This window comes from Molossus molossus, unplaced genomic scaffold (genome assembly GCF_014108415.1).
Source record: "Molossus molossus isolate mMolMol1 unplaced genomic scaffold, mMolMol1.p scaffold_m16_p_19, whole genome shotgun sequence".
NCBI classification, from domain to species: Eukaryota; Metazoa; Chordata; class Mammalia; order Chiroptera; family Molossidae; genus Molossus; species Molossus molossus.
The window spans coordinates 19,755,858-19,779,490 of record NW_023425354.1 but is presented as its reverse complement, the minus strand read 5'-3'; the positions used below and the strand labels follow the sequence as shown (position 1 = coordinate 19,779,490).

The following is a 23,633-nucleotide window of genomic DNA, read 5'->3' as shown; positions in this document are numbered from 1 at the left end:
GAGAAGGGAGCAGCAGAGTCCACTGGTATGCAAGACGTGGGTGTCGCTCATGGCCCCACTGTGGCTGGGGGTCTCATCGTGGAGATGAAGCTGCTTCTGGCCATGGCGGGAGTCGTCACCACACTCGTCCTGGCCCAGCCCTGTGAGGGCACTGCCCCAGGTAATAGCCCCTTGGACAGCCAAGGAGCAGGGCAATGGAGGGGGAGCTGCTTGGGTCTGGGGGTGCTATGGCTCCCCCGGACTCTGAGTCCCCTTCCTTCTGAGCAGCTTCCCCCCTGGCAGTGGAGACCTCGGTCCTTAAGAGCTGCATCACAGAGGCCAAATTGCTGGTGGATGCTGCCTACAATCAGACTCAGAGGAGGTGGGCTGGGGGCTGGGGGCTGGGGGCTGTGTGGGCCTGGGAGGGTCAATGAGGGAGGATGGGCTCCAAACTAAAACATCTCCCCCATCACCCTGCCCCTGGGCGTCATGTGGACAGTGTCATGTTGGTGGACAACCTCCCTTCCGTCCGCCTGCTTACACTGTCCTGACTGTCCTGGGATGGGGCTCTGCTGGCTGGGTCTGCTTCCTTCGATCAGCCTCCCTCCTCTTCCGCAGCATCAAGCAGCGTTTTCGCAGCGGCTCTGCCAGCCCCAGGGACTTCCTGTTCTACTTCAAACAGCCCCTGGCAGCCACCAGGACACTCGTTCAGGCCTCCGATTACATGCATGTGGCCTTAGGGCTGCTAGAGGAGAAGCTACAACTCCGGGGGTCTAATTCCTTCAACGTCACTGGTACTGTGCTCCTCACTGGACCCCCAGGGCTGCCTGGCCTGGAAGTGAAGGAAGTCAGGAAGTAGGGAGGAAGGGTGTGGGCCGTGGCATGTCGGAAGGGGAGAGAGTAAAGGGATGGGAGGTACAGGATAGACCAGCTCAGGAAGGAGCTGGGATCCTGGATCCAAGACCCTTCCCATCTGCCCCACCCCAGATGTGCTAACGGAATCCCAGCTGTGGCTGCTGTCCAAGGCCAGTGGCTGTGCTGCCCTGTCCAAGGACCAGGGCGAGAAGTGCAGTGACACGTACCGCACCATCACAGGGAGATGCAACAACAAGTGGGTGCCGGGGGCTGCATCTGACCCTGGGGGGCCTCCCTCCCTCAGCACCCCTCCCTACACACTGAGTGACTCGAACCCACCCACTGCTGCAGGAAGATACCCTGGCTGGGGGCCTCCAATACTGCCCTGGCTCGCTGGCTGCCGGCCGAGTACGAGGATGGCCTATCGCTCCCCTTCGGCTGGACCCCTGGCAAGAGGCGCAATGGCTTCCTCCTCCCTCTTGTGAGTCGGGGCGGAGGACCTGGAGGATGCTCCATGTCTGCTAGACTAGAGCGGTAAAAGCACAGCCCAGAGTCAGCCAGACAGGACTGGAATCCAGGCTCTCCCCTGGCTGTCTGGGTGACTTTGGGCAAGTCATACAGCGGAGTCTCGGTCTCCTCATTTGTAAAACAGCGGTAAAACCTGCCTCATATTGCTGGTATGAATATTAAATAAATATTAAACAAACATCCCTATAGGATTCAATCTATCAATGCTAGCCAGTACAGCATTTTTTTCCTGAAAGAATGTGTCAAGGTATCTTGCTAAATTCGTTGAGCAAAAGTAGGTTTACAATGGTGAGTACAGGAAACAGTTTATTTTTGTATTATTATTTATTAATTATTGTATTAACACTGTAAACCTACTTTTGCCTACCCCTGTATAAAGGGCTCTACACCTTAATCTAGCACTATCTGTGCTAATTCACACTTAACAATTTACCAATTTTCTATTCATATGTCAACGTAACTATCATCCACCCATCTGTCAACATCTATTTATTAATTTTCTTCTCTTGATCTAGCCATTCTCTCTATATTTATTATCCATTACTTAGCAACCAGTCCAGGCATCTATCAATCAGTTCTATCATCCAGTTATCCATTAGTTTATAAGCTGACCTATCGATTTGATGTAATAACCTCTCAAGAGGTGCTGGTAGGGTCTGAGCCGGCCACTTCGGCCTCTCCCCTTCTCTTTCCTCCTGGAGTCCTCAGGAAGCAGGCCAGAGACCATCTGTCCAGGAATGACAGTCACAGAGGAAGTGGGACAGAGTGGGAAGGGGGAGGGGAGGGTAGGAGAGGAGAGACTCTGTGTTAACTCCAGCAGGGGCGACTTATTGCCCCTTGAGTTGCCGGGTCGGCTCCAACACTTTTTGGGGCCCAGAAGCCCACCCCTCACACTGACCTATCTCCCCACCAGGTCCGGGCAGTCTCCAATCAGATCGTGCACTTCCCCAGAGAGAGGATGGCCTCTGACCAGGACCGGGCCCTCATGTTCACGCAGTGGGGCCAGTTCATTGACCATGATCTGGACTTCGCCCCTGAAACCCCAGCCAGAGTGACCTTCACTGCAGGCGTTGACTGTGAGAAGACCTGTGTCCAGCTGCCCCCCTGCTTCCCCATCAAGGTACCCTCTGCCGATCTCCCAGGTCACTGGCCCCCATCCTGGGCCAAGAGCTGGGAGCTGGGAGCTGGAAGCCTCAAGCGCCGTCCTTAAGGAGCTGTCTGTGATGCTGGCCTATTAGACAGACAAGAAGCACAGCCCCACAGAGACTCTGGTTCTACGTGGGTTTGAGGGTGGGGGTAGGGCAGTCTGCCAGGAGCTTCACTGCAGGCTTCACGAAGGGGAAGGGATGGAGACTGGCTTTGACTCGTAGGTCTGATCCCAACAGCAGAAGCCTCTGGGCTGCTGCTTTTGGAAGCCTCTAGGGTCTCTCAGCTTTCACCCTTCTCTCCCTTCTGGGGTGGTCCGAGGGCCCTGCAGTTCTTGCCAGTTCCTGGGATTCGGTTGTGAGCAGGATGCTATCCTTCAGGCTGAGAGGCAAGGGTGGTGTTCAACATTAGGGAAGAAAAGATGCGCTCAGGGAGCAGGGCCTCTGCTGGGGAGAGGGGGCCCCGCGCGCACACTCATACGCACACACCCTCACCCCTTCACTCTCCCTGACAGGTCAGGCGCTATCCACGGGGCGTGATATGCGTGAGGCGTGACATGTGAGGTCCCTGGCTGGCTCCTCCCTGTTTCAGCTTTACCCATTCTTCAAGGCCTGGTTCAGGGGCACCTCCTCTGGAGAGCCTTCCCACACCTTCCTATTTCGCCTTCGCTTTTGGCTTTTAGGTCAAGCCTAGCGAATGGCATGTCAGTTTACAGTCACATTCCCTACGTGTGTGTCTGTTTTCAGTGGAATTCCTGCAGCCTGAACTGCGTTCTGTTGATCTCCACATCTCCAAACACCCAGCACGGAAGGTGCTGAGGAAATATCTCCTGGGCGGAATGGAATGAAAGCAGCACAGGCCTAACTGTCAGGAGAACTAGGTTTCAGTCTTTCCTCTCCTGCTAGCTAGTTGTCACTGAGGATCTAAGGTGCATCCGTTTCTAACCTTTCATGGCTCTGTGGTACAAAGTGCTAAGGATGTTCCAACTGACCTGGTGAGCAGTGTGTGTCTGGATGAGTCAAGGAGGGCTTCCTGAAGGAGGGAGCTTTGAGCAAGGCTTTGAAGCAGGTGTGGGATGATCAAGAGGAGTAAGCTTGCTCTTAAGGGGCCCTAGAGTCACTGGCTCCTCTTCACCTCAGATTCCGGCCAATGACCCCCGAATCAAGAACCAGCGAGACTGCATCCCCTTCTCCCGCTCGGCAGCCTTCTGCCCCCAAAACAGGAACATCATTCGAAACCAGATCAATTCACTCACCTCCTTCGTGGATGCCAGCATGGTGTACGGCAGTGAGGTCTCCCTCTCCCTGCGCCTCCGCAACAGGACCAACTTCCTGGGGCTACTGGCCATCAACCAACGCTTCACTGACAACGGCCGGGCGCTGCTGCCCTTCGACAACCTGCACGATGACCCCTGCCTCCTCACCAACCGCTCCGCGCGCATCCCCTGCTTCCTGGCAGGTCAGACTGGGGAAGGCAGCGTGTCAGCCAGCCCCTGGGTTCTGGGGTGGGAGGCCATGGGGCGATGCGGTGGGGGTGCATGGCTTCAGACCTCGATATTAGGCCAACCAGAGCACAGATCTGCGTGTAGTAGTCACGGGACCCAGAGGTGGTTAGGAGTCCCTTTGCAAACGCCTGTTTATCTCCAGCAGCACTGACTGTTAGAAAGGTCCCCCTGTTTTGATCCAACATCCACCTATTGCTCTTCATCATGTCTCTGGAACTTCAGGGAAGAAGCGGTCTATCTTTCACTCAGCAATGCCTTTCTACTTGAAAGTTAGCTTTATTTCCACCTACAGTTTTTTCTTCTCTGGGCTAAATTCCCTCAGGTTTTTACTGCCCCCCACTCCTCCCCGCCACTGTTGTTACGTACTGGCACCTGGTATGTTGTTAGATGCATAATTTGAACTCTTCTGGGGCTCTTTGCCCCCATGTGCTGGTTATGGTAACGGGCATCATTTCTGGCCATTTAGGATATTTAAATGTGCCATTTCCCATCCTTATAGCAGCTCTGACAGGAAGCCACGGTTATCACCCTCGTTTTACTGGAGAAACTGAGGCCCGGGGAGAGGACTAATGTGCTCCAGAGCACAGAGTTCGGATGGCAGAGTCCCCAGTGGGCACTCAGGTCGGGGCAGCCAGGTCTGTGCTCTTTCCGTGCTGTTCCATGCCTTCTTCACAGGAACTTGGCTCCACCCCCTTTTGTAAGGACTTTTTTTTGCTCCTTCACGAGAGGTCTACTGAAGAGTGGGGCTTCAATAAGACCTTGTACAAAAGGGCTTAGTTCAAAGCCAGCAAATGACTGTGCGTAAGGCCCACCTTCAGGAATGTACTTCGTGCCAGGCCTCTGGGAGACGGTCTGGCTACAGGAAGAGGCTCTGTCCAATCTTCCCTCTTGCGTGAAAGCAAGTCCAAAGCTGGGGAGAGATCCAGACCTCGGTAGAGAACGTGCAGACGGATGCAGTTCATGGGACAGGCAGGCTCGCGGTCCCCACGTCAAGGTTTCTAGTCATCCGGTTCTCTCCACCAGCTGTGGAGCTGGTCATCTTGTGGACTAGAATCATTAGGCTAAGATTTTCCTGCCCAAGATTGGCAGCTGCCCTGTGCTCCCCACCCAGAACTTGTTCCAGTCACTTAGGGGACCCCGCCATCCCCCTCCTGGCCGGTTGTGTTGGGGGAAGGGTGGCAGTCAGTGAGCAGCCTCACAGCATGAGGAGGTGGAGGGACAGTGAGGGCCAGGAGCTCGGCCCAGGTCAGAAAGTCCCACCACCTTTCTCTAGCCCCCGGAACTCTGTCTACCCTAGACATTTCTCTGGGAAGACCTATGGTGACTCTCAACTTGGGGTTTTCAAGGTGACATTCGATCAAGCGAAAACCCGTCACTGGCAGCCATGCATACCCTCTTTATGCGAGAGCACAATCGGCTGGCTACAGAGCTGAGAAGGCTGAATCCCCAGTGGACTGGAGAAAGGCTGTACCAGGAGGCTCGGAAGATAGTGGGGGCCATGGTCCAGGTAGGGAGCCCTGGGTCCCCGCAGCCCCTACAAGAAAATCTGGCACGAGAAGCAATCCAAAAAAGTGACTCCCACCCTCCTTAACACATCCTTGGGGATGTGCCTCAAGTAAGTCAGGTCGGAGTGACTGTGTGTGCACCTGAGATCTGACCTACACCCCAATTCCGCCACTAACACTGTGTGACTTGCCCGTGTCACTCAGCCTCTCTGGGCTTCAGTACCTCCATCAGCCAACGGGAAATTAGCGTTGCTCTGTTTGACACGATGACATCAAGAATGAATATGCCTAATAGCCCTTCAAAAGCCAAAGGTCTGTCCAAAGGTAAGGGAGTGGGGTAGGCAGCCGCTAAGGTAATCTCTTCCTACATCTTCTCTTCTAGATCATCACCTACCGAGACTTTCTGCCCCTGGTTCTAGGCAAGGCCCGGGCCAGGAGAACCCTGGGGTCCTACACGGGGTACTGCTCCAATGTGGACCCTCGTGTATCCAATGTCTTCACCCTGGCCTTCCGCTTCGGGCACACCATGCTCCAGCCCTTCGTGTTTCGCTTGGACAGCCAGTACCAGGCCTCAGCACCCAACTCACGTGTTCTGCTCAGCTCTGCCTTCTTTGCCAGCTGGAGAGTTGTGCATGAAGGTGACCGGGTTTTCCAGAGGCAGAAGGGAGTGGGGTTGGGGAGCACACCCTCTCCCAGTTGGGCCAAGCCTACGGCCAGGAGGCCAGCAGCTGCTCGGGCCACTGCTAATCATCTCCCCAGGACAGTGGAAACAAGGCAGGTGCCACCAAGACCTTCAGTCACAGGCCTCCCAACCCCTCTGGGATTAGGGGTTTCTAAAAAGGGAGGAGACCGGTCAGACTGGTGGTGTGCGGGCCTGAAAGCAGTGAGCCTTCCACTCCTTTAAGAAGTAGGGTGGCCCCTTTCCCTGACAGCCCCCGCTGCTTCCTGTCCACCAGGCCTGCTCCTGAAATAACCATTATAGAACAGAAGTAACTGGTTTATCCCGCTCTGAGCTACTTTGGCATCATGTGATGACTCAGGGGCTTCCCAGAGGCTGGTCCAATCTGTGCTGCTCACATTCCCCACCACCAGGTGGCATCGACCCCCTCCTTCGGGGCCTCATGGGCACCCCTGCCAAGCTGAACCGGCAGGATTCCATGTTAGTGGATGAGCTCCGGGACAGGCTGTTTCAGCAAGTGAGAAGAATCGGGCTGGACCTGGCGGCTCTCAACATGCAACGCAGCCGGGACCACGGCCTCCCAGGTGAGGGCCTGCTCACCCCTTCTCCCAGGCTCCACTGGGGCCAGGGCTGCTGCTGGTTGGGGGGTCAGAGAAGACCCTTTGTGTCTCCTTTCTGACTGGGACTGTCTACAGAATGTGCTGTGGTTCAGAGGCAGGCAAGGCCAAGGCTGATGCCACGGAGCATTCCTGGGACCCCTCTGGCTGTCCCGCTGCATCTTCTCCGTCTGTTGCAGCGTCTCTAGCTTTAGGTCCTCAACAGGACCAGGACCTGGGCACAGGAGATGAACAAAGGTGATCAGGATTTTTCACGTAGGGAGAAACATAACAAACAGCAGAGAAGGATTGCTCCATTCCCCAGCACCTGGCAAGTTCCAAGGAGAAAGGCTAAAAGTTCCAGGGGTAGAGAAGTGGGCTTCTGGCCCTAAATGGAGAAAGGCAGAGCCTGAGAGGCAGGGATGGGTGGAATAAAATTAAGGCTGAGGACACAGAAAGCTTTATCCCAGGGGAGAAGACAAATTAGGCACTTTGCTAGGAACTTTCATGGATATTAACTCATTTAGTCTTCCCAGTGGCCACAGCCGTTTGTATAGAAAAGGAAATAAGCTCAGAGACATCCAGTAATCTGCCCAACGCCACATAACTAAGAAGTAGTAAAATGTGAATCAAATTCAGAGTTTCTCCTTTCTTCTCCATTCACGCCACGATGTTAGGGGACAGCTGTGACCACTGCCTTGCCCCTCTCTTCCTCTCCCCACCTTCTGCTTTCCTGTCCACATACAACCTGAAGGTCCATCAGCCTCGACTCATCTCTGACTGTGTCGTCACAGAGTGGGGGGGTTTCTACCGCACCTAACACAGCACCTGGCGGGCACACGGCAGGCACTCAGGGACCAGTTTCTTTCCTTCTCTACACTTGGGTGCTCCTGGCAGCTGGAGAGTGTGGGCGTCCCCTGCTGGGGAACGGAGATTGCTAGCCACCCAAGTTGCCACACAGATTCTGTTCCCCCAATACCTGTACCCTGCAAGCTGTCCCAGAAATATTTTCCTGATAATACCTCTTCCAGTCTATTCTAGTCCCTTTCCAAGTCCAACACCAAATATGGAATTGGAAGACCTGGTTTGAACCCCACTTCAAATAGACTGACTTTGGAAAAGTCACGGTTGCTTAAATTCAACAAGTATCCACGGATAAAATGGGGATTACAAACGTATTGTGAGGATCCTGAGATATCCACGCAACAGAGCTTAGTAACGGCAAAACGTGCCACAGTTTTCCTTTGTTCAGCTGGGGTGTTGCTTGTGAGTTGTAGTTCAATGGATGAAGCTGGGCTAGTGTTCTTTCAGGTTATGTCAAAGCCATCTCTTCTACTGATGGCCCCGCCACAGCAGGCGGCCTGATCCTGGTGTGAGATCCTGATAGAGAAATCAGCATGGCTAGTCTTTGGAAGTTTCTGAGTAGGTGAAATTTTTTAAAAAACAGCTTTATTGAGATGTAATTAACATCTAAAATTCACCCATAGAAAGTATGTGATTCAATGACTTTAGTATAGAGTTGTACATAGATCACCATGTCTAATGTCAGAACATTTTTATCACTCACAAAATAAACCTTGTAATAATAACAGTCCATCCCCCTTCCCACCCCAGCCCCTGACAACCACTAATCTGCTTTCTCTCTCTACCTATTTGCCTATTCTGGACTTTCATGTAATGGAATCATATAGTCTGTGGTCCTTTTCTGAGTAAACTTTATCCATGCTTTTCATTTCTTGTTTTGTTCACTTACTTATTTCTCCATTCATTCATTCCACAGACCGGGTTGAGAGCCTCTTGTGTTCTGGGGACTGTCTTAAGTGTTACGTACTCTGCAATTTGATGTCACAACGCATGGTTGTCCATTGGCATTTGGTTCAGGGCCTCTTCTGCCCGCAGGGCTCTTGTTCCGCCCCGTATCGCCAGACCACACAGCTCTCAGGAGACATGTGGAGAGAAGCAGAAGCTCATGGGAGGAGAGCAGGGCTAAGACTGAAATTGCTTCTGCCCCCTTCCTCTCAGGCTACAATGCTTGGCGGCGCTTCTGTGGGCTCTCCCAGCCCAGAAATCTGGCACAGCTTAGCCAAGTGCTGAAAAACCGGGTCTTGGCAAGGAAGTTCCTGGATCTGTACGGGACACCTGACAACATCGACATCTGGATCGGGGCCGTTGCAGAGCCGCTCTTGCCAGGGGCCCGAGTGGGGCCTCTTCTGGCTTGTCTTTTTGAGAACCAGTTCAGAAGAGCCCGAAGTGGAGACAGGTAAGGAGGCTGACCCTGAAGAAACTAGCCCCAGAGCCGGGGAGAAAAGCACTAGCATTTAAAGACTCAACAATGGGGAAAGTGCTCTTTTTAGCTTCAGTTCTTCCAAGTTCACCAGATCTGAGACCAGGAGGCTCCTGGAGAGCTTGGTCAGAGAGAGAACAACTGCTGACCCAGGGAGGCTAATATTGCCTGAGCCGGGGGCACCTTTAACCCAGGAGACAGACTTCTCAGCCTCACGATTCTAGGCTAAAGGATCCCAGAAAACATGGGCAGAAAGGGCTAAATCTGGTTTCCCTTCAATAAGCTTGTGGTTTAAGACCCGACTTTTTATTTGGATTTGGCCTTTACCTAGGTTCAAATCCAGCCCTGGCCACTTGAATTACTGTGTGTTTAATACTGGGCAACTTACTTGACCACTAAACTGGTTTCTTAATTAATAAAGTGGGAATAAGACCTATTTTGCAGGAATTTTGCGAGAATTGAATGAAATAATGTACCTAGCACACAACAGGGGCACATTGTATGTTAATTCCTCCCCAACCTTCACTCACATCTCTCAACTGTCTTGGCAGGTTCTGGTGGCAGAAACGAGGTGTTTTCACCAAGAGACAGCGCAGTGCCCTGAGCCAGATTTCCTTGTCTCGAATTGTATGTGACAATACTGGTATCACCATGGTTCCGAGGGACATTTTCAGGGCCAACAACTACCCCCGGGGCTTTGAGAACTGCAGGAGCATCCCCAGGCTCAACCTGTCAGCCTGGCGAGGCAAATAAGGCTTCTGCAGGTAAGGAGAGGCCCTCCCCCGGGAGCCCTGGGCTAGGTCAGGCCCTCATTCCTTCCCTAGATGGGACGGCTGAGTCCTCTCAGGCCTCTAAGCAGGGACAACAGAACTGGTTAGAAGGGACAGGGTACTCTTGCCTAGTGGCTTCTCAGTATGCTAGCTTCCGGGCTGACAGTTAATCCCACCCAGGGCCTAGAACCTTGGGAGGCGAGCGGTTAGGAAGGATCCAGCTAGCCTTGGCCTAGTCGTCAGCGCCCTGAAACAGCTCAGTTCTCGATGTCCGGCAAGTTCTTCATGTCCACTTCTGCTGCTTCCACAGGACTCCACCCCAAGCCTCCAACCTTGGAGACAGGGAACCTGGGGAAGACCACACGTTTACCTTTTCCCCCTGGAGCAACCGTGTTCTGCTGATGCTTTGCTAGCTAACAGCTCCGAGCTGGTTCTTTGGCTGCGAGTGATAGCTAGGGTGCCCAGCAGCAACGAACATACCCACCTTGGGAGCCAAGCAAGGAGATCTTGAGGCCTGTGCAAGAAGTTACCTGGAGGGTCTCCAGCCACTTTCTTATAGTTCCCAGCCCATCCCTGACCTCTGCCCATAACTGGGAGACCACACAGTCCCTGCCTCTAGCCACCCCATACCCCCCCCCCCCCCCAGGAGCCTGCTCTTCTTCTGCCAATAAAGCACTGCTGGGGCAGGGTCTGGTCTGTCTTGGTCTGGGAGGGCATGACCTCAGTCCCTCCTTTGCTGGAGCTGTCTCGGAGGACTGCTGCTAAGACACACTGGCACTACCCTCTGGGCCTGCCCTGGGGGCGAGCTGAGAGGATGGGAAGCACTCCGGAGCAGAAGGCAGGAAAGGGAAAGGGGAGCAGTACGGGGGCCCCGGCATCAAGGAGAACACCTCAACCACGCCAGCGACCCGAGCAGAGAAGCAGCCAATAGAATATCAGTATAAAAGCTTTTATGTATAAAAAACACAATAAAAGATACCTCCCAGTTAGCAGAAAGGACTGGGCACTGCCTTCAGCCTTCATTTGCTCCAGAAATAGTTGTACTGCAAAGGCAACAAGCCTCAAGCGGTGAGGCTACATGGGGAGGAGGCCGAGGCTCCCGGGCTGGGAACACAAGCTCTCTCTGGTCTTCTGTCTTGAGCCGCCACTTGTAAAGAGGTTGTGGAGGAGGCACCTGCAGCCCACTGCTACTGAGACTGAGACAAGCCAGGGAAGAGGCTGCTGTGTTGAGGACAGAATTTACTATGGGGTTTTCCCGAACTAGTTTCAAACCAAACATGTCTTGTTGTGATGCCCACTTGCAGTAGCTGAATAAGAGCATGGGGGCCACAGGTCTCAGGCTTTTGGCCACACAGCAGGGAGAAGACCCTGCAGAAGACTAGGCAGAGGGGCCATCTGGGGATTGTCTCAGCTCTTCCGGTTCTCAGCGGGTCTCCAATAAGAACGATGAGGTGGGAGATCATGGCCTCAGTGATCACTTGTCGCAGCCCCTTGCACGGAGGGGCAGAGCTGTAGCAAGCTAGGACGCCATGGTTCTCGAGGGGCTCACTAGGTCCTGGGGAAGGCTTTCTCGGGCCTCCTGCATGCGGCGCCGGGCACGATGGAAGGCCTCTGGGATGGAAGCAAATGTAGTAGTTAGCTGTCATGGTGTGGGGAGGAGCATGGCCCATGCCGACCCTGGATGGCCAGCTGGGGGGATGAGGAACCTACCCAGCACATTGTGAATGGAACTCTGCTGGCTAAATCCTTCCAGACGGTCCAACACACTCCGCATCCTTTTCCGGAGAGAACTTGACTCCATGAATGCCCTACAGGGGAGCATGCCACACGGTCAGGGCTGCTCTCCAGCCCCCAGGGAGAAAGAGCCCCAGGGCACAGGGCCACGGTCACTCACCTGGACTGCTGCAGACAGTGCAAGCGGAAGGTGACACTACCTGTGGTCTTTGTGCGGAACCCAAAGCGGCTCAGACGCCCCCCCTGTGGCACAAAGTTCGACAGCTTCAGGTTTCTGAGTCTACACCCCAGGCCCCAGGCTGGCCGCACTGCCACTCCTATTCCCATTCCTAGGGAAGACAGCTCTGTTGGGGAAACCTCATTCCAGCACCCAGGTACCCTCACTCAAGGCTAACACTGGGCTCCCAGCCACAAAGCAGGGGACATTCCACCCTCAGCGAGAGTAAGCAGTCTTACGAGCTTTCTGCTGATCCTCCCCACCTCTGGTTATCGAGGCCCCAGTGATGGGCTGGAAGGAGGGGCTGGTTATTCTGATGGGGACTAAGGGAAATCTCAAGTATACTATTTTCCAGAGATCTAGGAGAACAGTGGAGATATCTGTACCCGGTTCAAAATGTGGCTATGACTTCCAGCTTAAGCAGCAGGAAGGAAGGGCTATGTAATAATGAAGCAATGAACAAAGAAGGGGCCTTAACCCAGATCCCACCTTCTACAGAGGAGACAGGAAGTAAGTTCCCAGCATGACGTCTGCAGAGACAAACATCACCTTGAAGGTTCCTGGTATCCGCACATAGGAGAGGTCCTCCAGCTCCAGAGAACCGCCAATGAAAAACCTTCTTAGTTCAGCCACCGTGCCAAGCTCCATGGGTCTCCAGGTGGAGACTGTGAGGGTGTGTGAGCCTGTGCAGGACGAGAAAAATGAGGCCAGGGCCAGAAAGGGCATGTGGTCCCTTGCTGACTCCCCAGCAATGACACTGGCCTAATCACCAGTACAGCCCTGCTCTGGGACAGTCTGACCTCTGGTGAAGATGATCATGGTAGTAGTTAGGGCACACGTTTGGAAATCAATCAGACAGAAATTCAAATTGCAGCTCTGCCCTTTATTACCTGTGTGCCCAGGTTAAGTTCTTTAACTTCTCTGAGCCTGATTCCCATCTAGTAAAATGGAAATAACAATACCTACACCTCAGAGTAGTTGGGAGAATTAAAGAGAAGCAGGTAGTACAATGCCTGGCACACAATAAAGGACAGTGGCTACCATCCTAAAATGAACGCTGGCCCACTGTGCCAGGCAGCTCCTCCCTCGAGGCTGCAAGTCCGATCAGAGAGGCAGGAGCAGATCCCAGAGACACTCGGGCCACTCAACTTCATTGTCGTTTCCACTCAGCTGTCTCTAATGAAGGGGGGAAACTGCTCAACAGGAGCAAGGAATCCTGCAAGTTAAGTGCTTCTAATCCCTAATTATCCCTACTTCTCCCTGGAAGCGGCTGAATCTGTTGTGTTTGTCTTGTTCCTACGAGCTAGGGCATGGGGTCACATGAAGGGCGGGGACAGGGGGTCACCTGGGGTGGCGGGCAGCACCACAGCCCCGTAGCCTTCCACACGGTATCTCTGCCAGAAGTCCAGCGAAAGGACCTCGCAGTAGAGCACAGGCCACGCTGGGAGGGCCTCTGCGAGCAAGTGGGAGAAGCAGCCAGGTCACAGGGGGCCTCCGCCAAGAGGGGGCACCGCCGAGGCCCGAGGCCGAGGGCCCACTGCTGAGCTACTCACCAGCCGATTCGTCCTCGTGGAGGAAGGAGGCCTCAAACGAGAATGGATAGGAGAAGTAGGCCACCTTGTCCTAAAAAAGAGGAGTGTCATTCTATACTCAATGCCATGAGGTAGGCAAGGCTTCACCTGAAATTTATGCTCCCTGTGGACAATGACATGATCACCTTCACAAGGGAAAAAGAAAAAACTATCACCCTGGATAGAAAATAAAAGGCTAGGGCAAAGGGACACCCAATTACAAGCTGCTCCCATTCTCCCCAAAGCAGCAAAAGGACCTCAGGACTAAGCAGCCCTGCAGAGCGCCCCCAGACAGGCTAGGCCCAACTCTGGAGTCTCCCTAGAGGGCATGGCTGTCAGCCTGATAATCTTCAGATGCCCCCCAGGATCAGAGCTGTTCCTTTCCAGGTGCCCTCTCGTTTCCATACCATTCCCAGGGACCTGGCAGCACAGGTCTGTGTTACTCCTGAGAGCTGCTGGAATGCTGGGCTTGACCAGTCTGAAAGCCAAAGACAATATATAACACGTTTACCGGGGAGGAAGGCAAGTAGTTGAGGACAGGACAAAGTTCCTCATCCACTCGTCTACTTCCCAGTCAGTCGTTCACTTCCCATTTACTGAGTGTCTGCTCCATGCTATGACCATCACTGGGGACATCCTGGTGACCAGGTAGACAAGATCCCTGTGGCTCATGAACCTAGCCTTCTAGTGGGAAGGAGACTGGCAGCCAACAAGAGGCTCCCAGGTGGTGAGCACGCTGCACGGGACAGAATCCGTGAGGAGCTGAGGAAGCTGGGGGCTCATCCACACTGAGCGGCGAGGGACCTCGCAGAGGTGACCCTTAGGCTGAGGCCGACACTCAGGAAGAACCAGTCGTGCGAGGAGCTGACAGAAAGGGGCTCAGACACAGGAAACGGTCCTGAAAAGGCCCAGCCTTGGATACTCGGGTAGCTTAAGATGAACGAAGACAAGGAATCAGCCGCGGAGGCTGACGAGCTACCAATGAGAGAGAAAAGAGAAGCACGGAGCTGGAAGCCGAGAGGGGAGTTCAGTGAGGAAAAGTGAGCCGCGTCAGATGCTTCCGAGAGCTCAAGGGAGGTGAAAGCAGAGGGGTCACCACGGGACTTGACAACTTGAAAGTGATCTATGGCTTTGAAAAGAACAGTAACAGTTTTGAAGCAGGAGCAGGAAAGGAAGCCTGACCAAATGCCCGGAGAAAACTTTCAGGATGGGTATATATATAAAAAGAGACTTATGGATATTACTTACTAGTAGTTGGTAATTCCACAAAGAAGTGGACGTAGAGATTGTCATACTCATAGCCTTGGGCTGAAACTAAGAAAACAGGGAACTATTTCAGCTTCTTCTCCAATCATCCCTGGCACCCACCCTGTCCTGAAGGGTCTATACAATTCTGGAAGTCCCTTGAGGGTCAGGACTCTCCTGTTTCCAGGAAGGTCATGGCTGAGTTCTCTAAATGCTGCAGACAAGCCAAGGCCTCCGCTGGGCTGGTGGATTACTTCACAGCTCCAATGGGGCACCTGACCAAGCATAAGAGATGTCTGTCTGGCAAGACACTTACCTACCTCTCCATTTACAAAGAGCCGGAGGGCCCCTGGGACAGTCTAAGGCAGAGAGAAAGGGGAAGATCAGGATGTGTGGAGGGAATCAACACGTCTCCAGCCTTCCCACAGACCCCGAAGACCTGACACTGGATGTCCCACCTGGAATGTCCCTGACACATCTCCCCACCCCGCCACTTCACAGATCTGCTTCCTACAATATCTAACATTTGTAATGTAGGAGGAGGTACATAATTTAAATGGCTGGGAAGGCAACGCAGTCTGGGAAGTTCAGAATAGCAGAAGCCACGACAGCTGTCCTTCGGTGCGTGCTGGGAGGCTGGAGACCCTGTTCCCTTCAGACACAGAGGTCAGGAAACGAGGGAGGTTCCCGCTTCGGCTGCTTGTGTAGCTGTCTTATCTAACTTGTTTAACACTGCCCCTTGGTTGCAAATGCAATGTAAAACGAATGAAAGTTCATTTTTCAGAGAGCGAGGGGAAGTCTAGTGAGCGAGCCTGTCCTTGCTTCCAGATCCAGATGCTGGAGCAGGGGAAGAGACCAGAGCCACAGAATAGCTGACCTAAACCTGTTTGTTTTTAACGAGCCAAACGATCCGACAAACAAAAGTGACACCCCTTCCCTCCCTATGAGACCCTTAGGAAAAATATCCACATGAAGTGAGGAAGACATTTTTATCTTTCTATGTATTTTTAAATGAATTATAAAGTAATACATGAGTACATTACCACTGAAGAAATTAAAAACTATGTAAGTGTAGAGAATAAAAGTAAATGTCCCTGCCATAGCACTCACACCACCCAGTATTCCTCTACTACCTCCCAATTCTACCCTCTCCCCAGAAAAAGCCACCCATAACATACATATGCGTTTAAGGCCTTTTCTTATGTATTTATGGTTCTATATCAACATGCAATGTTTCTGAAACATTAACAAGGACTATCCTCTATATGCTAATTTTTACTTCCCTTGACACTGAAGAGTATAGTATGTCCTAGGGACCTTTTTTTTTTTTTTTTTAATTTAATTTTTTTTATCCTCACCTGAGGACATTTTTGCATTTATCTTCAGACAGAGCGGGAAGGAGAAAGGGGCGGGGAGAGAAACATTGATGTGAGAGAGACACACTGAGTGGTTGCCACCTGCACAACCCCAACCAAGGCCGGGGACAAACTGCAACCACGGTACGTGCCCTTAGCGGGAACCAAACCCAGGACTCTCTGGTCTGCGGGCAGACGCTCTAACTGCTGAGCCAAACCAGCCAGGGCTGTCCTAGGAACCTTTAAGAGAGGCTCTACCACTCAGCCACGGTCAGAATGCTGTGGCTGAACCCAGCTCACAGTGCTGCAAGAAGCCAAGTACACACCATCTCAAAGTCAGTGCCCACGAGGCTGCTGAGGTACTCCTTGTGTCGGCCATAGAGCTGCGGAAAGAACCAAACCAAAACCCAAGATGTGACCCAAGCCAGACCAGGGTTCAGTTCTGAATGGGAGGGGAAAAGCCGTAATGGGAAATGCCACAGAGGACTGGAGGCCAAAGCATCCCAGCCACTGGCATTTCAAAGTGAAGCGCAGTGGCTGTGCAATCCCCTGGCTGGGACCGAATCCTGGCTCTCACACGGTCAGGCCATGTGACCCTGGGCAGGCTGCTTAGCTTTTCAGTCTGTTTCCTCAATTATAACTGGTAGTAATAAAAGCATTTACCTCAAAGAGTTGTTGTTTGGTCTAAATGAAAGTATGTGAAACACCTACCCAGAGCATGCATGGTAAGTGCTCAAATAAAGGGTCACGATGATGACTATGGTGTTCTGATATGATCAAACACTTGGGTCTGATATGTCAGCAATGCTTCCTAAGTCAAGACATTGCCACTGCTGACAGAACCTCGGGCACGGTCTCAGCTCCGAGGCCGGAGGCTCACCCCTTTGGCGCTAGGGATGAATTAGTTCTTACATCCTTGAACACACGCTGTTCCCGCTCCTCCTCCTCCGGCTGTGCGAGGGAGGACACGTTGTCGATGGTGTACTTCCACAGCTCCTGCCTCTCCCCCTCCGTCTCGATTCTGTAAGGTCAAAGCCACAAAAGAATGAACTCTGATATCAAGAGAAGGGGCCCTCCAGATCCAGCCCAGGGCTTAGCAATCACTGGCCACGCACCTCATTTCAAGCACGACAAACGATGGCCAGAATGATGATGGGGAGGGAAACAAAATGGTAAAGCGAGGGCACCAGACTAGACTCAGAAAGTACAGGTTATGGGCCCATTTCTGCCTCAAAGTCACGGTGAAACCCTAAAGCACAACACTCCTGGCACCTAGTTCTCTCACCTAAGAAACGGACATGAGGGTCTAAGTAACATCTAAGTTACAGCTCTGTTACTCCAGGACACGGAGATGAAAGACAATCAGCCCGGAGGAAAGGACCCGGCTGAGCTCACTCACTCCCTTCTGGTTGGTCCCTCCACTCAGCAGCAGACTTCCTTTCACTCAACTCCACTGCTAAGCTGTCACTTCCAAGTGTGTGTAGTTGCACATTTTCTGAGAACAGGACCCCAGTATCGCAGGGGTTAATAGAACAGGAACAACTACCTGGGAACTTACAAGTTAGAGCAGATGAAGGGCTTTCTGAGGACCTGCTCAGCTAGGGGCAGGAAGTGAAGCCGAAGGAAGAAACGCCAGTCTCTACCACCCCTTTCTCTCCCCTCACCTGTAGGGTCCTTTGAGGCCAGAGAAGTCAGGCTTTACTGTGATCACACCATTGCTGTCCACCTTCAGAGTACAGAGGACGTGTTCATAATTCTTATAGCCAAGCCTAGAAACCAGGACACCAACAGGGTTCAGGATTACTGGTGCCACCCAGGAAAGAGGAAGAGGTTGTCAGACCACGTCAGGGGAGAGGACGGAGGCTGCAGTGAGAATTATCATGGTAAAATACTTTCTTTGGAGAACAAGGGAGAAGAATAAAAAGAAAAAGAAGTCCCTCCTTCCCATATACCCCAGGATAACTCCAACAGGTAGGTGATGGTTAGTGAGAGGAGATGATGAGGAGGATCCGAGCTGGCAGTGAGAAGCCTCACTCACTTTCCATAGGGCCCCAGGTCCGCCATGATATACATTGTCTGGAGAGGGGTGTTGATGACATGGTTGTTCCTGATGAACTCTTCTGAGGGTTCCCAGGTGACAATTCGTGACTTGAGGATGCCGCCCTCCCTGAGAGACACCACAGGAAGGGTCACTTCCCTGGTACCCCCTGAAGAGCCTGAAGGAGGAACACAGGGGAGCACGCCTAGGCGGAGGTGTACTGCTGAACAGGAGCTAGAGCTGGTGGATATACTAGAACAACGGCATGGAAGGACCACAGGGCCCCCGCCATGGCCCCCACGCACACTCGCACTCACATCCCTCGCCTGTCTTGCCGTCGCCGTCTAACATTTGCCATTCGCTCGACCAAGAATGATGGCACCTCCTTGGTTGCAGTGGTCATTTTCTGACAGTGCTGGGAAGAGAGAGCAGACGTGTGTAACCCAGCTGGTCAGGGCTACATGGGACCAATTACCCAAGGGGAAGACTTCCTTCTGAAACCTCATCCGGGACTTGAATCTAAAAGTATTCCTCACAACATATATGCTGAAGGGGAGGAGTGGCACCAACAAGCCAAAGAAGATTCCTACCACGCCTGGGTTTGCCTGAGATTTCAGCAACATGCTAACCTTTGGAAGTGAGTTTATTCATGCTAATATTAAAGTGAGCCTGGTAGATGTTGGCATTAACGAGATAGCTGGAAGATGCCAAATGGGATACAAATATTCTGGGGGAAATTATCACATGGGAACTGAGCACTGACTGTAACTTTGTCCCCTTCTCCAAAACGGACAACCCAAATTTTATATGCTACCAACCCACAGCTTTCCTAATAAAACATCAATCTTTCAAAACCATTCACTTAACAACTGTTCTTTGCAGAGATCTACAAGGTTATAGACAAAAATCAGAAAACAGGCTCTACCCTCCCTCAAGGAGTTTAAAATCTCACTGAGAAGATAGACCATATCAGGCAGTGGCTGAAGGAAATGTTAAACAAGTCCACCAAGGTATGTTGGCATAATTGAGGCAAACTGAGGACATAAGCCATTGGTTATACTGAATTCCTCTTCAAACCCATATATACACTCAGAGTTTTGGCTGATGAATTTTATCTAGATCAGCGATTCTCAATGGGTGTGCCATAAGAATTTTTAAAACATGCAATACCTGACTAATCTGTGGCACTGACCTCTTTTCCCTTAGAGTCAGACTGTCAAATAAAAAAAAAATGACAATAGCCAACTCAACAATAGCTGTCCGGTGTGAATGAATCAAAAGCATACCTATTTTTTTGTCAGATCAGCAAAAAATCTATTTTTTGGTGTGCCACAGAATTCTAGTAATTAGTTTATGTGTGTGATGAGATGAGAAAGGTTGACAATCGCTGGTCTAGATGGTTCTAGACTCCACCCACCTGTCATATCTCATGACCCATGGCGGAAGTCAAGCCCAGTGGCTGCTTCTCCGGGTTTGCAACCTGCAAGCCTATCCTTAGAGATGCTGCCAGCTCCTCCAGGCCCTCCAGCAGACGGAGAAGGGAGCAGAAGCCACATTACCTGTAGACTGTGGCCACTCTACTCCAGCTTGGCTACCAGCAGCACAAGGCAATTTGTAGACATGCTCTCTGTCACCCCTTAACAGGCTCCTGATTTAACACACAGACCCTAGTGAGGCCAGAAAGCTCAGGGAGGCAGAGGAAAAGCTATGAGACCTTGGAAAGAACAGTACCTCTTCCAAATTGGTGTATCTATCAGAGTCAGTGTAGGTAAAGATTCGTCGGTTCTTCCTTCTACCTGAATCCTCCAGCTTCAGGATCTCTTGACGGTACTGATGATCCAAAGGGCTCTGACAGGCTGCTTCGTTTTGGTACAGATCTACTTCAAACTGAGGTTACAAGGAAAGAGAGATCCACTGAGACTATGTGAAGCTTTCATTCCTATATTTAATTAAAGCAGTTCTATAGAGCTAATACAATCTGACATGTTTTTATAGCCAACTTTCATTTATCTAAACAAATGGAGGGCACGGGATCCAAAGGATATAAGAGCTACAAGGAATCAGAGTGATGATCTAATCCAATTCTGCAGTTATTGATGGCATGTGGCCCAGAGGTGAAAAGTATCTCACCTAGGATCATAAAACTGGATAATGGCAGTCACTATGCTACACTGCCCCTGTTAACACAATAGGAGGAAGTACAAACTGCTACAAGCTTTCTGGAAATCGGTTTGGCAATCTGTATCAAGACTCTTTCCCTGCCACCAGCCAGGTAGAGGTAGACTGGGCAGACAAGTGACACTAGCTCACCTGGCTAAAGAGCTTCTCCTGCCACCCAATCACAATCTCCTCCTCTTCATCTTCATTTGGGCGGTGTCCACCTCCAAAGACAACAGGATAAGTAAAATGTTTGAGCCAAACCAACACCACTTCTTCTTCTGTGGTTAGTTATAATCAAAGTCCCTGCTGTTTTATATTTGCCACAAAACCAGTTGGGGTTCGGTGATTTATTAATTACTCACTCTTGACAAAGGTTGGAGAGGCTGTGGATTGTAGAAGCCAGGATTAATACTCAAGAAGTCTTAATCACTATTCTAATTTGAATAAAAGAAAGACATGTCTTCTAGGAATAATTTAATCTAATTGAGTGTCAGTAGTGAAATTTAGATCTAGACTGATTAGCTCTTCCTCAATTCTAATGGTCTACATTTGCTTAAAAGAAACCCTAGCATTTTCATCTTTACTATTCCTAAAGCCATATATCTAGAATCACAAACACTGTAACCTTAGGACCAAGTATCAGGAGAGAAGAGGAAAGACAAATAAGTGATTATATAAAAAACCAAATCTAATACACTCCTAGCTGAGTATGCCTTTTCCAGAGACATATGCTTCACAACCTAACAGCCCACACTCTTCTTGCCCAGGACTGTTTCTAAACAGAAATAAAATCAGAGAGACTAGTAGCCTAACACAAGCACACTGTCCTCTCTTCCTCACTCTTCTGCCTTCCCAGATAAGGAAAACTGAAAGATCATAGTTGATCTTAATATGTATATTTTTCAAGCAGACCCCAATTTTTAAACTGTTTCAAAAAGTGTTCATATGTATACTTAGAATTTGGAGCATATTTTTCTCTTAGAGAAAAAAATGCCACAAATGACATTTAGGTTGCCAGGAAATTTTATAACATATCTAAAGTATGGTATCTGTTATTTCACTACATTTAACCACAATTAAGATCAATGTCGTGATGGCAGGAAGTAAGTCTTATTCAATTTTCAAACACAACATAGCAGTTAAAATTGCCTAATCAAGCCCTGGCTTCAACATTTACCTGCCATGTGACCTTGAGCAAGGAACCCAACCTCTCTATGTCTTTTCTGACTACAGCCCTAGGCCTTTTCTGTCTTAGGGGATAACTACCACCCGAGGCCCTCCCCAGATACACTAGGGGACACATAAGCACCATACACCCACTGGCGGTGGGATGAGGCCTAAAAGTGGCCAAGTCAATGAGGTCCTTCCCGCGCTGGGCAACAGGCTGGTACTGGAGGATGTTGCTTGATGTGATTCTTTGCAAGTGGACTCTGTCAGGAAAAGAGAAGCCCCAAAACACTCGTTAAAAGACACACCACCAGGAGATGAACACGGAGCAGTGGTGGGAGAAACACAACACAGAAGAGGGCGGGGCTGCCAAGGTGTGCGGGGTGCAGGCAATGAAGGGGTGGTGAGCGGGGCGCGGACTCCTAAGGGGGGAAGAGTGAGGATGAGAGAGTGTACTGGGGACACAGGGCTCCGAGGAACTTGGGAGGGCTTGGGTAGGTCTGGAAGCTGTGAATGGAGAGGGTGTCAGGTAGTGAGGGGAGACGCAGCGAGACCGCGAAGGCAGTGATCAGGGTTGTAAGCAAAAGTGAGGGCCGCCGAACACGGAGAAGTGAAGTTCAGACTCGAATTATCTGAGAGCATAAAAGCACGGGGCTCAGGGACGATGCGACTACCGGAGGCGCAGGTTGCGCACGGGGTCCCGGGAGCGATACACAGCCTCCCCGGTGTCAGTGTTCCAGACGGTCTCCGCCATGACAGCTGCAGCAGGCCGCGACTGCGCCGGAAAGCGCGCCGCTCCCAGTTCCCTTGGCAACGGAGGCCCTGGGTTCGGGAGGCGGCGGAGGCGCTGCGCGCGCAATCCTCCGTTCCCAGCGCTGCGCCGCAGCCGCCAGCCTACTGCAGTTCCGCCTGTGCGCCTTTGTATTGGGCTCCCGCGGATCACCGCTTGTCACAAGTGTGAACAAAGCTCACGCACACCGGAAGCCTATTTGATGCAGATCCGTTGGCCCTTTTCAAAGAGATTCACAAATGGTGATGGGGACCAGAGATTCCCTGATTCCCTACCGCTACTTTTGTCACCACACCACACTGACTTCCACTGAATGCTCGGTCTGAAAACCGGTGGACGTGACTCACAGAATGTTCCCTCTCTTCCCAAAGGAGTCAGGGAAGCCGATGGCACTTATACAGAAATGAAATTATATTCTTGGAAGACAATAAAAACGGTCAGAAGATGTATTAGTCCTTGTGTTGGTATTGGCTAAGCCAGAGAAAGAAAAAACAAGGAAGCTAGCAGTAAGGAAGGAAAAGATGTTATTGAACTGGTTTTTCCCCTGCATGTGTTAGTTCCGAGTTTTTAAGACCTCAGATACCGCACTGGGTTCTTGAAAAGCCAGCAAAGTGCCATTCAGAAGTCATGCTTCAATGGACTGTCAAAAGCAAGACACAGCATAACCTCTTGTCTGGCTCCCTGGCACCCCAAGGTGGTGTCAACAGCTATCAACCTTTGATATTTGCTACCTCCCCCAACAGAATAAGCAATTGTTCCCTGAAATCAGGAATCGTTGGCCAGTTTGATTATAAGGCATTGAGAGCCCTGGGCAACATAGGTCTGTTGTGTAACACAAAGACTCACCATACGGTAGTATTATCATTGAACATCTAATTCAGCCTGAGTGCTTTGTTTGCATTGTCCCTAATCTTGATAGAAGCCCTTTGAGTAGGTATTGTTATTCCCATTTGATTAATGAAGTTAGTGAAGGCCAGGCTTAAAGAGCTTGCTAAGGTCGAACTCTAGGAAGTGTGAAGGACCTAGAATTCTCACCCAGGTCTGTCTTTCAAAGCTTGAACACCATTCACTCTGCCTCACAACCTCTCACCTACCAGTTTATTCCATAAGAGCAAATAATTTCCAAACCGGGAAATAATTACTTCAATGGATGAAACCATGAAGGCAGAATACTAGCTCTTAAGAAACAGTCTTTCTAGTTTTTCCTCTTAAAGTTGTGAATAGACACTGTGCTACATGAACAACAAATGATAAATGTGGAGACTGCAACAGGTTAGTTTTATAACCAAATCAAATTTTATCTGATATAATTATAGGTAAAATAGGTACTGTACCACATAGTATGGAAACAAGTTATTTGTATAAGTAACCATAATTGAATTATTTTTATACAGGTAAACAAGATTTTTGTGTTTTTTATTTACTGGTATCTATAAGTCAGTATTCTCTCTCTCTTTTAAAAAAATTTTTGTTTTAGCCCTGGCTGGTTTGGCTCAGCGGTTAGAGTGTC

The 23,633-nt window shown here is 51.0% G+C and overlaps 2 protein-coding genes across 2 annotated transcripts; one reads left to right on the top strand and one right to left on the bottom strand.

The window, feature by feature from the left end:
* The first annotated feature begins 28 nt into the window (after positions 1-28).
* EPX (eosinophil peroxidase) lies at positions 29-10,236 on the top strand. The gene is made up of 13 exons (XM_036269032.1): positions 29-160; positions 268-361; positions 598-773; positions 967-1,090; positions 1,186-1,315; positions 2,276-2,482; positions 3,648-3,966; positions 5,359-5,519; positions 5,900-6,155; positions 6,610-6,780; positions 8,815-9,052; positions 9,628-9,840; positions 10,157-10,236. Exons 1-12 carry the CDS (start codon positions 85-87, stop codon positions 9,827-9,829), a joined length of 2,154 nt encoding a protein of 717 aa, XP_036124925.1. The 5' UTR covers positions 29-84; the 3' UTR covers positions 9,830-9,840; positions 10,157-10,236.
* Positions 10,237-11,222: 986 nt separating this feature from the next.
* On the bottom strand, positions 11,223-22,089 carry MKS1 (MKS transition zone complex subunit 1). Its single transcript, XM_036268694.1, has 18 exons — positions 22,008-22,089; positions 21,487-21,596; positions 20,317-20,387; positions 19,738-19,893; positions 18,324-18,421; positions 18,007-18,135; positions 17,633-17,737; positions 16,881-16,989; positions 16,295-16,351; positions 14,930-14,972; positions 14,617-14,682; positions 13,776-13,846; positions 13,351-13,420; positions 13,143-13,250; positions 12,347-12,480; positions 11,741-11,823; positions 11,557-11,654; positions 11,223-11,457 (listed from the first exon to the last, which is right to left on the bottom strand). The coding sequence occupies exons 1-18, from the start codon at positions 22,085-22,087 to the stop codon at positions 11,366-11,368; spliced, it is 1,680 nt and encodes a 559-aa protein (XP_036124587.1). The 5' UTR covers positions 22,088-22,089; the 3' UTR covers positions 11,223-11,365.
* Positions 22,090-23,633: the final 1,544 nt, after the last annotated feature.

What these genes read in the sequence shown, in the direction of transcription:
- EPX (XM_036269032.1), top strand. Translation starts at nt 85, where the DNA reads ATGAAGCTGCTTCTGGCCATGGCGGGAGTCGTCACCACACTCGTCCTG. An exon ending in ATGGCTTCCTCCTCCCTCTT is followed by an intron (nt 1,316 to 2,275) that starts GTGAGTCGGGGC and finishes TCTCCCCACCAG; the next exon opens with GTCCGGGCAGTCTCCAATCA. An exon ending in CCCCCTGCTTCCCCATCAAG is followed by an intron (nt 2,483 to 3,647) that starts GTACCCTCTGCC and finishes TCTTCACCTCAG; the next exon opens with ATTCCGGCCAATGACCCCCG.
- MKS1 (XM_036268694.1), bottom strand. Translation starts at nt 22,087, where the DNA reads ATGGCGGAGACCGTCTGGAACACTGACACCGGGGAGGCTGTGTATCGC. An exon ending in GTGCGCAACCTGCGCCTCCG is followed by an intron (nt 21,597 to 22,007) that starts GTAGTCGCATCG and finishes TTTTCCTGACAG; the next exon opens with AGTCCACTTGCAAAGAATCA. An exon ending in GGATACCAGGAACCTTCAAG is followed by an intron (nt 11,824 to 12,346) that starts GTGATGTTTGTC and finishes TTTGTGCCACAG; the next exon opens with GGGGGGCGTCTGAGCCGCTT.